The sequence below is a fragment of the Arvicanthis niloticus genome, chromosome 11, assembly GCF_011762505.2.
Source record: "Arvicanthis niloticus isolate mArvNil1 chromosome 11, mArvNil1.pat.X, whole genome shotgun sequence".
NCBI lineage: Eukaryota > Metazoa > Chordata > Mammalia > Rodentia > Muridae > Arvicanthis > Arvicanthis niloticus.
The window spans coordinates 35,967,038-35,979,524 of NC_047668.1; the positions used below are offsets into that span (position 1 = coordinate 35,967,038).

The window sequence follows — 12,487 nt, forward strand, 5'->3', positions numbered from 1 at the left end:
AGGATTGTTTTAGCTATCCTGTTTTTTTGTTTATTTGTTTGCTTGTTTTTGTTTTGGGTTTCTCTTTCCCATATGAAGTTAAGAATTGTTCTTTCAAGATCTATAAATAATTGTGTTACAATTTCGATGAGAATTGCACTGCAATCTGTAGACGGCTTTTGATAAGATGGCCATTTTTGCTATGTTAATCCTACTGATCCATGAGCATGTGAGATATTTCCATCTTCCTCAGTTTCTTTTTTCTAAAACTTGAAGTTCTTGTCATACAGGTCTCTTACTTGCTTGGTTAGAGTTACACCAAGATATTTTATATTATTTGTGGCTATTGTCTCCATAGCTTCATTCTCAGCTTGTTTATTGTTTATATAAATGAGGACTACTGATTTCTTTAATTTTATATCCAGCCACTCACCTCTACAGGCTGTCCCAGGTGGACCAACTGTGATGGCAGGCAGATCCAACCAGGACAAGTGGATGAGCAGGGTTCCAAGCTGGTTAGTTTTGGGGCCTCTGAAGGTTTCCACAGTGAGGCAGAATCTTCTTGGGGTTCCTCAAGGCTCCTCTGGACCAAAGAGCAAGCCCAGAGATACACACACAGTGGGGCTCAGGTGACCACATGGTACTCACCTCTGCAGGCTGTCCCAACTATTGTTTCTTAATAACCTGAATAGGTGTGGGCTCTGTGCTGGTTTGATGCCTGTATTCAGAGGACAAATGGAGCAGTTAGTAAGGACAGAAAACTACACTAAAAAAAAAACTAGAAAACTGAATTAGGATCAGTTTGTCTCCTTTTATGGGATATTCAGGTAAAGTGTGGAGAAAAGCCTTCAACTAGCAATGAGATCTTACAAAGACTGATTTGTGATTTGGACTGTGGTTTAGTGTCAGACTGAACATAGGCCATGGAATGTCATTCCTGAAGATGTTTGTACATGTACCCAGGAAAACCATTTCTGTAATTTAGGTGGATGGACTGATGGGCTGGTAGCAATGGATAGATAAGTAGTTGGATAGATGGATAGATAGATGGATGGATGGATAAATATCAGTCAAGTGATGAGAGATAAATGCTAAATGATAGTAAATTGATATATAGATGACATATGATAGATGGTACATTGACAGATAGCAGAGAGATAGTTAATAGTAACCAGATAGGTAGGTAGATAGAAATACACTAATCTTCCTTACAACCTTCACCGTCATCAGTGCCGGCCATCCAATCCATGCACATTCTTGTCATTAGGTTTTTTTTCCCATTTGATATTTTTCATTTGCATTGCTGAATATATATTAATATTAGGCCTTTCCCCTGAACACTTGTACTTCTCTGATTCCCATATTTCCATTAAAGTATTAAATATTATTTAATTAAATAACAATAATGTTTAGCTTCATGGATGTGTTCATGACTCCACTGTCCACATGTCCTGGAACAGCACCATGGTTACCACCTACATCTGGGTTGAAGGCATCTGTCTCTGTCACTTCACTTTTCAAATGAAAGACTTTCCCTTAAGTGTGTATCACTCTCCCTTTGGTTTGATGCTATAAAGAAATTGCTCTCAAAATTTAAAATGTGAGCATTCAGGTCCACTGAGCAAAACAGTATTTTCTGTCTGAATGCCTGGAGCCATGTGACACTGTCTTGTCTCAGTTTCTGGATGGACTTGTCAGAAGTGCATTATAAGGAACCTGTTTGCCTGGCAAGGTAGATGTGAAGTCCGATTTTTTTAAATGTTTATTTCTTTCCTTTTAGAGTTACAGTGCCAAACAAGTTTTGTTCTGGTTTCAGGTTAGCCTATCCTTAGACCCAAATAAAAAATGTTCTTGTTTCACCCCTGAATCGGGCCACAAATCAAAGGGAAACTATGTCAACGTTTCTTCATTGTTAAGGCATCAATGAGAGATGTGATTTTAAACCTATCAGAGTTAATAGAACTTGACAAGGATAATCAAACTGACTGCATAGCTGAGCAAGAAATGTGAAAGCTGCAGAAAGAATTCTCAGATATTTCAAGAGCTCAGAAGCACACGTTTTCTATTGCAGATTTCATTTAAATTCTGTGTAGGAACCTTCATCTCCAGCAGCTGAGTTAAGGCAAAACTAAAGAAAGTAAACAGAAACACTAAAAGCTACTGTAAACTAATGTCAGAACCAAGCCACTGGCCACAGTATGGCACTTGTGGTTATAGCTACTTGGGTATCTGGACAGGACCCTTATAGATCCCTCCTCTCAAGTCTAGCCAGGACCCACACAGATTTCCCAAGAACATGATACTTAAAGCTCCTGGTGCCTACCCACAACCTGCACAGATCCCAAGGCATGGAATTCTGGGTCATCTACTTCTGCTCTGGAAGTCACCCAATGTCACTGGATCCTTGCCTTATGCTTCTAGAAACCTTCTGGGAGACAGAACATACTATTTAATCTTGAAGTTAAAGTTTAAAGTTGTATTCTTTAAACTACCATAAGGATACAGATAGCCTTGTTAGCAGTAAAATACACCTTTCTAGAAAGCCCTGACAATAGATGTTACGTGGAGCCCTTCCTCGTATGTGTGAGCCTGGGTTCTATCCCTAGCACTGAAGAAAACATTTCAAACAATAATAACCACTAAGGTCCCTCTACCCCTGGAGGTCCCCAGGATAAGGAGGACATCATCCCTGCCAGCAGTTTCCTCACTTGCTCAGTCCTGGCAGGAGGGAATAAAGGGCACACCGTTCACATAAGCACTGAATCAAGATCTCTATTTCATCCGATGAGTAAAAAATGAGAGGTGTGGTATGGGAGAGGTGAGAGATGTCATCTTGGGAAAGGGGGAGAAGCTAGCTTCTGAAGTGTCTGTATTTATGAGAACTCAGACACTCACAGCCACAACTTCAGACCAGGATGAATTCAAGATGTTTCCTCTACCTGGGTTACACAGCCTGAGTCACTCTAGGGTCTTAATTTGCAGGGCAGAGATCGAAGTTACTTAGAAAAATTTGAATTTAATTTGGTGTAAATCATCTTGGAAAGTGGGATCACTGAGAGGCTTTGCAGCCCGTTCACAGTGAGCAAGCCCTTCCTGCACACTGATGTGCAGGGTGAGGATGAGGTGCAGATCCGTAAACAGGCCTTTGCATCCAGCTGAAGTCCATGCTGGCATGCTGCTCACTTCTTCCATAGAGTTGTTAACTCTTGGTTTCTATGCTCAAAGAACACCAGCAACTGGAAAGGGGGAAATGCCAAATTAAGTCTAATTGACTGGGCTCTGCTGCCAAGATGTGATGTGTTTCTAAGGAAGTGAGCTAGGGTGTTTCCCATGGAGGCTCCACGCAGCTGTGTCTCTTGGAGTGATAGAATCTCCCCAACCTTGTAGAATCTGCTCTTGTTCTCTAAAGGCAGAGAGTAGTATCATGGATGCCCTTCTGCCTCTGCTACAGGTATTGACTTCTGTGTTGCAATGCTAGGGATAAGAGGTGAAAGACACTAAAAGTTTAGTTCTTTTAGTGGGTCAGACTGAGAGAATTGCAGATTTAAATAAAACCTTATGATTGCACATACAGCTGGTGTCCCTTGATGGTACAGTTAAACTTGAATATCCAAAACTACACTTTTATTTAGTTACATTTATATGAACAAAGCATTGAAAATATATATGGAAAACAGGTAAATTAATTTCATAAAAAATGTGTGTGTACAATTGTTGTGTGTATTGTATTAGTGTATATTAGGATATATATGTATATATATATACATATATATCATATATACATATACATATATATGTGTATATATACATATATATCATATATATATACATATACATATATGTGTATATATATATATATATATATATATATATATCATGTGTCTATGTCTGGAAAAGTGTATATGTAAGTGTAAGTGTGTGTACTTATTCACCCTAATACCATGTGGAATATTTGGGATACATGGACTATTTGAAGTAGTTTAAGCCACAAAGAAAGCTTAGCATAGTTTTTTTACAGTCAAAAAAAATAAACATTGCTTGTAAGGTTTTCACATTTCTATAATATAAACTTTTAACCAAGTTGAAACACATAAAAATATTTTAAACCATAAAAGAAGCATGAAGAACATTGAAACATTTATATCAGAACTTATGAGACATAGCTAAGCAATACCTCTGCATGGGTAGTAGCTTTAAACGCATTCACAAATGTTAAAAATAAGGAAGGAAGGAAAGAAGGAAGGAAGGAAGGAAGGGAGGGAGGGAGGAAGGAAGGAAGGAAGGAAGGAAGGAAGGAAGGAAGGAAGAAGGGGGAAGGAGGAAGGGAGAGGAAGAGGAACAGACAGACAGAGGAAGAGAAAGAGAGATCTATTTTCCACATCGGGGATTTTAAAGTAGAATTAACATAGGAATTTAAACAAAGATGTGAAGAAGATGAAGGAGCAAGTTTATAAACCAGCAGGAGAGCATGAGGAAAGCACTGGTAACAATGGGGTGTTAGCATGTTAGCTGGGTTCCTGCTAGAAAGACACCAGGCAAGGCCTGTGAGCCGGGGGGTCAGTGAGCAGAGCCCAGTGGCAGATTTACTCCACAAACCTAAACCAGGCAAATTCCTGAATCAGATACATGATTCCAAGAATAGCCAGAATATCATGAACCTGTGATGTTTGTTTAGGCAAAGAAACCATCTGCCAGAGTTCTGGGCAGGTATGCGTTACTAAGAAAATGGAAACAGTGGGGTGGATAATCTCATGCTGCCTCACTCATGAATGCCACAGGAACTGATGGATCCACTGTGTGCTCACTGGGCAAATGGGTTTTTACAGAAAAGGCCAATTACCCTTTTACAGATAATTGCCCTTGAGATCTGAGACAGGACTTTACTGTAATGATTTCTGGAATGACACAAACTTCTTCACAATGACCTGCAAGGTTGACATGGTGAAATGCATGCTCTCCATTGCATTTTAAATACTTTTTTGTATCCAAATTGTGCAGTGACTCTTCTGAGGCTGCCTCATGTCTTCCCTTGAAGGGCATCCACTCACATCCCCAGGAATCTGGAGGACTCTAAAGAACATGACACTGAGATCCTGGAGCCCTCCCTTTGGGTCATCATCCATCTTCCTTACAGCAGAGTATTTGTGTCTATTTAGAAGTGGGGCCCTTGGGAGGTGACCACAAAATCATTAGAGTGCCTCTCTCCACGGTGAACACATAGTTATGCTGCTGCAGGACAGTATGTCACAAGAATCAACCCTGCTATCATGGTCCAGGATCCAGACCCTGAGAAGGAAGCTTTTGGCATTTGGTTCCTGTGAGTCTGGATAATTGGAGAAGACAGCTGTGGGTGATGACATGTAGGAAATGTCCCAGATGTTATAGAAGTATAGAAAAACAAAATGTGGAAACCTCTTTAAGAAAACCTACATGTGAGGTCCTGGTTAGAAATCAGATATGAAAACAGTAGCCTATACCAATGGGCCCAGAGAGGTATAAACTACAATCTGTGATATGTCTTCAAGCAACAGTCCCCAAGGAACAGCAACAATTAGAAAAGGCAACTGTGGTGAGTGCTGGAAGAAGGAGCTGCTGTCAATGCAAGGGAATGACAAGGGAGAAAAAGCTGTAGGTCATTGCAGACATGGCAACACCCGTGGCCAATACTGATTTTTTTTTTTCCTGCTCCACACACAGGCTTTGACTTAGAAGAGAAGTGACTAGTGAATCAAGACTTGTCTCTCGCCCACACATTATCCTGAAAGATTGGGGAGATCTGAGCACACTTTGAGTTTGAAGAAATTAAAAAAAAAAAAAAGTCACTAACCTTTAATTAAAGTTCCTGAATATTTCAGGCCATACAGCCATGGTCTTCCAGATGGCTTTGTTATTCTCTGGCAAAATTATCAAGATACATATAAACTCATATAAATATGTGATCACACATTTTAATGCTTCAAACCACACTGGTTCTGCTGAAGGGCTCTAGAATTCATTGAAGGGAATTACATTTCATTCTGTTTAATAATTCCACAGGGACACACACACTTGCACAAACAGGCACAGCAAACTGACCAGGGCAGATTTACAGGACCACCATAGACTGGCTGCATTGTGTGGGGAGTAGAGAGAGCTTTTCAAGGCCGTGACAACCTGGCTTCTATACATCTCAACAGTTCCTGTCCCTGTTCTTTGGAACTAACCAGCACTGAGCTCTCAGGACCGGAGTATCACAATGGCTATCCACTCATGAGCCGTTGTGGCCATTTCCTGTCCAGAGATAAGGCATCCTGAAGTAATATTTACAAAGCAGACCCTGCACTGCAGCAAGAGGATGCAGCTACATTGTGCTTTTCCTGTCTGCTCCTGGATTTTGCTTGCCAAGGAAAGACAGTCACACTTTCTTGGATTGGCCAAGGAGTTAGTGTCGATGGGTCATCTTCTGAGATATGTACCAAGCAAGGAGAAGCCTCCTCACTGCTCAGTTCCATATATCCTTGCTTGGTGTGTGGCCCACTTCTGTTCTGTTTGTACTAATAGTACTTTGAAGACAGAGACTGGACATTTAGGGATTGGGACATGTTGCAGGGGAGATAGTGATGTGTCCCTCCTTTTGTGTAGTTTAAGTGATTTATCTGAGCAGCAGGTAAAGAAATGCTATGGAGATGGGGACATGGGGTCAGGTCGGCTCAGCCTCACCCTTGAGTGGAACCTTGGAAAGTATGAGGCGTGTTAATACTCAGGGCCATGTGGATATAGAGAGCATACACCTGACATATCTGCAACATGGATACTGTACAACACATGGACACTAGCGGCTTCATTAAGGGGAAAGACATCCAAATTCTTGATGAAAGTGGACAGTGTCAGGGCAGGGCTTCAACAGTTCCAGTGAGAAATGAATAGTGTGTGAGGCCGTGGTCCATAAAGGCCTAAAGACATGGCAGGACAGTCATGTCATGGAGTAGAAACTGGTGGACACAGAATGACTGGTCAGTGTAGAAGGTCTGGCCAACTCAGGATGTGGTCATCTCAGAGGTTGTGGTCAGATGGAGCTGGCTGGGGTAGCCGTGCCCATGAAAGACAGAATTCTAGAGACCGAAGAACCTTCAACTGTCTCTGCTCACTCTTCAACCCATTGCCCCTGCCCCACCAAGAACTTAAACCACTGTTCTATACTGTGGATGTTCATATAAGAATTGCTGAGGGTATTGTATGAAGAAATTGGAGAGCAGAAAGAATACACAAGTTTTGTCTGGAATACACAGACGTGAAGGTTTAAGGAGACAGCTGATGAGCCTTTGATGGTGAAACTTTGTGGTCATACACATCATGGGACTCTAATCAGTCCTGATAAGCAGATTTATAGCATGTAGACCAATAGTGTTTTGTTTTTGTTTTGTTTTGTTCTGTCAGTCAGGGTTTCTCTATGTAGCCCTGGCTGCCTTGGAACTCATTCTGTAGACAAAGCTGGCCTCAAACTTAGAGATCTGCCTGCCTCCCATATACCGGGATTAAAGGCATGTGCCATCACATGCCTGGCTAATAGTGTTTTAAGAAAATCAACTTAAGCACAAATGTGTTGTGTACAAAAAGCTGACCTTGGGCTCCCTAAGTAGTGGATATGAGATGTGTGACTAAAACCAAACCCACAGGAATAGTTTGAGATTTCAGCAGAGTCACATCACAGTTAATGATGTCTGTCATTTTCCCCAGTTAAGGTAATATTTGACCTTTGAAATTATATGGTTATGTCATGGTCACTCAGCTGATGTGTCTTTTGCCAGTGCCTGACATTTGGCGATTTGTATCAACAAATTGACATCTCACGCATCTGGTAGATTAAATCATTTAGCATGCAGGGGCCTCTGCCCTGTGGATTAACATGGCCATATATTCATAGCTAAAGCACAGGTGCTGTGCACTCTTAGATATACATAGCCAATTGTCTTTACCCCAGTTTAGCCCTATGGAGTTTCACTATCTCAAAGATAACTCCGAAACAAATTCTTAAAAATCAAGAAAGATCCATAAAGACTTCATGTTTCGCTCACGTCTGGTTCTTCTGTGATGGTGAAGTGCTATTCTCGCCTTCTGAATAGGTGCATCTTCTGAGAAATGCTGGCGATGACGTCACCATCACGGTTGAGTATCTCAGGGAAGCACCCTCATTTCTGAAGCTGCCATTAGGTAAGTGGGAAGGGGTGGAATTCTAGTGTGTTGTGGGATTTTCTTGCTTCCCACATTATCTTTCCACATATCTTGGGACAGTTGGTAAAACTCGTTTTCCAAACACATGCTCAGAGAGAATGATTTCAACAGGCAGAGGAACATAACAGGTCCCTAAGGCACCCCAAACATCATCATCAGAAGCAATTCTGTGCCTTCATTCACATGAACTCATTGCTACTGTGTTTACCTACACACACGTACACGCGCGCGCGCACACACACACACACACACACACACACACACTAACACACATTGACACACATACATACAGACTCACACACACTAACACACACAAATACACACACACAGGCACACACAGCTATCTACACATACATTCATGCGCATATATGTAAAGTGGTTTATATTCATAATATCTAGGTTGATCTCATATTAAATATGCAGCCCTGTCATGCTAATGTACACATCAGAGTGCCTACCATGATGGGGCAGAGCTTGATCCACGAAGATTGTGATTAATATCAAGCCTAGAAAAGGGCTGTAGTGAGCATTGTTTGTGACTTTAACTTTTCTCCCTAACTGGTTATGTTTAGCAGAAGGTCCTGCCCTTTCTTTGGGTAGCAATGCAGATGTGGGCCTCTCTTGAATGCTGTCTTCTACAAAAGATCTGAAAGACAAGGTTTAGCCTTGTTAGAGCTGATGTTTGTGGCTGCAAGTGCAGGACAGCTGTTGGCAGCAGGAGCCGGCCTGGCCCTGGGCAGCCTTCCTTTCCTATCCTGACTGACTTTCCCCTCCATCTTCTTTTTGCAGGAAAGGGTAGCTTCTTCTACCTGATCCATCCTGGTGCCTACTCACCATCTTCCATCTCTATAACCCTGTTGTCAGCATCTCTCTTATTTACTGTATAAGTGGCCTGGGTACTGCTCCTGAGGCCTTTTAAGCTATAGACTCTGACCACACAACCCATTCCATGTTCTGTCAGAAGAGCCATTAGACTCAGACTTTCCTTCTACCCTCTTTTTCCTGGGACCCTTAAGCCTGTCATCTCCAAGGGATCCCAGGGAGTGGCTACAAAATTCACTGTTCTTAGAGTAATTGGAACCCAGCTTCTCTATAGACATGTGCATAAGAGTTGATACCTGCCTTGTGTCCATAGAGACCACCTTGTGAAATGGAAAAAGGACAGTAAATAACAAGTTCTTGAGGATGCAAGGATGTTGTTAAAGAGGACATGGAAGGGGTTCATGTATTGATGGGAGGATCCCAGAGTAAAAAAGATAGATATAAGAAATAGATCAAAGACTAGAAGGAAGATCATAGCTGTCATTGAAGAATGCTGTGGATGATTCTAGCAATGAGGCCATGAACAGAGACAGAGATATGGTGATGCCTATGATGGATGATGGATCACTCAGAGATACCAGGGGATGCCAGCTTCCATGTGTTGCCACATATCAGGATGAGATACTTCTACAAGCCACTCAGATGTGGGAAGCACACAGGGAAGGTGCTACCAGGGAGCTTTGAAATGAGGGGTGGAGAGAGAGAGAGAGAGAGAGAGAGAGAGAGAGAGAGAGAGAGAACAAGGATAGAGTAGAGTGACAAAAGAAGGCAAATATTAAAATGGGAAGAAAGTTATAATACTTTTCAGTATTTCCTCTTCTTGACCAGTTCCATTAACTCAGAGAGTAAAGTCCAGAGTGTATCTTGGTAGTTGGGAAGCTGGGTCAGGAAGTATGGCCTATTAGATGTGAACAGAGATTTTTAAACAGGATGTGAAGTAGCAGTGTGCCTAGCAGAGAGGGGTTCAGTTGCTGAGGACATGGTAGCATGTAGACTGTGAAGGACAAAAACTGGGTACCCTCTCTGAAATTTGGGGGTGGTAAATGGGTTTAAAGAAGAGGCATATGTTTCTCTCTGTTCCATGCCTATAACAAAACACTGGGGAGAATAACCATATGAAGGATTTCTGGTTTGTCTGATTGCAGTTGATTGATAGTCATTTGAACCTGTGACTTTGGGCCTATGGGAGCCCAGTGTACCACAGAGCGGTGTGAGGTAGTGGCATCTGATTACACTGGTGATCAGAAGCCAAGAGAGAGACTTACGAAGGTTTAAAGTGCCAAGGGCACATCACCTGACTTCTTTCCTCCAAGTCACACTTTTTGGGGGATGGAACATGGCTAAGATTTTTGACACAATAAAATGTAATAAGATAAAATCAAAAGAACCCTATTATATCAAAGTTGGGTACAGCAACCCAAGAGGTGGGAAAGAATCCCAAGATCAGGCACAAAAGTCAGAGACCCACTTGTTCACACATTGAGGAATCCCATAAAATACTAAGCTAAAATGATATGTATGCAGTGGACCTGGTAGGACCCATGAAGGCCCTGTGCTGCTGCTTCAGTCTCTGTAAGTGCATGTGCACCTTGCATAGTTGATTTGGAGGACCTTGTTTTTATGGTGTCCTCCATCCCTCTGGCTCTTACACTCTTCTTGTCCTCTCTTCCATCGGGGCTCCCTGAGCACTGAGGAGATGATTTGATGGGGACCCCCCCCCCCATTTAGACCTGTAAGTGACTCTGTAAGTGTCACTTCCTAATAGATCCTTTACCTACCAGTGGTGTCACAGGCTTAGACCAAGCCATTTAGCACATGGCCTTGACGACACATATCCAAATCATATAAGGATGACAGAAACTCCCTAGTTGGAAATGATGAGGCTGTGTACAAAAGAGGCTGTATCCAACCATTGCACTGTTCTCCACAATGTAGGAGGCTGGTACCAGTGCTAAGCATTTGTTTCCATCTTGTTTTTGCTCCAGTCGAGTACATAGCAGCCTATGTCCAGGAGAGTGTCTTTCACTTCCTGCATGAGCCTAACTGTGTGTTCTGAATGTTCCTGTGTACTGAGATTGAAAATGAGGGACAGTTATAGCCTCACCCAGGGGAGGGACAGCAGGAACCACAAAGATAACAGGATACTTGCGCAGCCTTTCCCACCTTCCATTAAAGGTCAGTAACCTTTCTGGCCAGAGAGAGAATGATGAGTGTTTGGTGACTGCTAACCCTGGTGTAATGGGGGCAGTAGAACCAACAGCTACAAATATTTCAACATCTCTTTCTTGAAAAGGAATAGTCACTATGACTCTGGGGCCACCGTTTCCTTTGAAGGATAGAAGAGCTCTTCAAACTCAGGAACTTTAAAGTAACTTTTATTCACAGGCTTGACTGGAATCTGAGGCCTTGTCCCATAGCTTTCAGTTAGCTAGGATCTCTTGTGAGCACCCCTTGTGAGGGCCTGTGCAGAGCTCAGCCTTTGTGGCTAGACCCACCTTAAACTCCTGGGAACACCATTGCTCAGGACCAGTGCAGAGTTCCAGGGGTGCGTACTGAATTTGCCACTAATCCTATAAATGTCCATCCTCCTTTTATTTTGTTCTTTACAACCTAAAACTGTTAAGTCTTAGTATCTATAAAAATTTAAACATGAGGGCCATAACCATTCCATAAATCCATGCAAAATGGCCTCTGGTGAATACATGTCATTGAGGTAAAATTGCTTCTGTCTGAGCAGCCCCTGTTGAATTGCTTGTTTGTCTGAAGCCAACATCTGTCCCACAGAGGTGATTGCTGATGTAGAAAATACCCAAGAGACTTGTTAAAAAATGTCCACTTCAGCATTTCTTAAATTGATATTAATGGGAAAATAAATACCCAGTGAGATCGAGCCAACAGACCTGTGTGATTTTTCCAGACACTCAGACACTTGATGGTTTTATACAGATAGACTTTACATATTGTCTAGTATTTCACTGTGCCATACACCAATCACTACTGACTAAATGTCTTGGTACTCTGCAGCCCAAAGAAGTCCTCCACAGGCTAGCAATAAGACCCCCGTTTTTGGCCCTAACCACTGAAAGTCCCTGCTTTCTCTGTGAATTCGCCTTTTCTGGAAATGTTGTATCAATGTAGTCAGACAAGCTGTGACCTTGGCCTTCAGTTTCTTCCACTGAGTGTAATGCTTTCAAAGGTCATTGGTGAGGTAGCATGCATCCGCTATGGCTGCATAGCTCTGCTTTATATGGATGTAGGGCATTGCTCCATCTACTCTTCAGCTAATGGACTCTTGCTTCTATTTCTGGGCTGTTATGAATTATGCTTCTGCGAACATTCATCAACAGGCTTTGTTTGGACATCTTTGTTAATACTCAGCCTAAAGAAGTGGATTCTGGGTCCTGTGGTCATGCCATGTTTAGCTTAGAGCATCTTCCAGGATATTTTCCTCTGTGGCCCTGCTGCTCTGTGTCTA

At 42.2% G+C, this 12,487-nt stretch overlaps 1 protein-coding gene across 1 annotated transcript in view; it reads left to right on the forward strand.

Moving 5' to 3' along the window:
* Positions 1-12,487, forward strand: part of Sntg2 (syntrophin gamma 2) — a 190,311-nt gene that overhangs the window by 78,449 nt on the left and 99,375 nt on the right. The window contains exon 3 of the mRNA XM_034514198.2: positions 8,082-8,169. Coding sequence (XP_034370089.1) covers positions 8,082-8,169 — 88 coding nt within the window. The remainder of the gene's footprint in view (positions 1-8,081; positions 8,170-12,487) is intronic.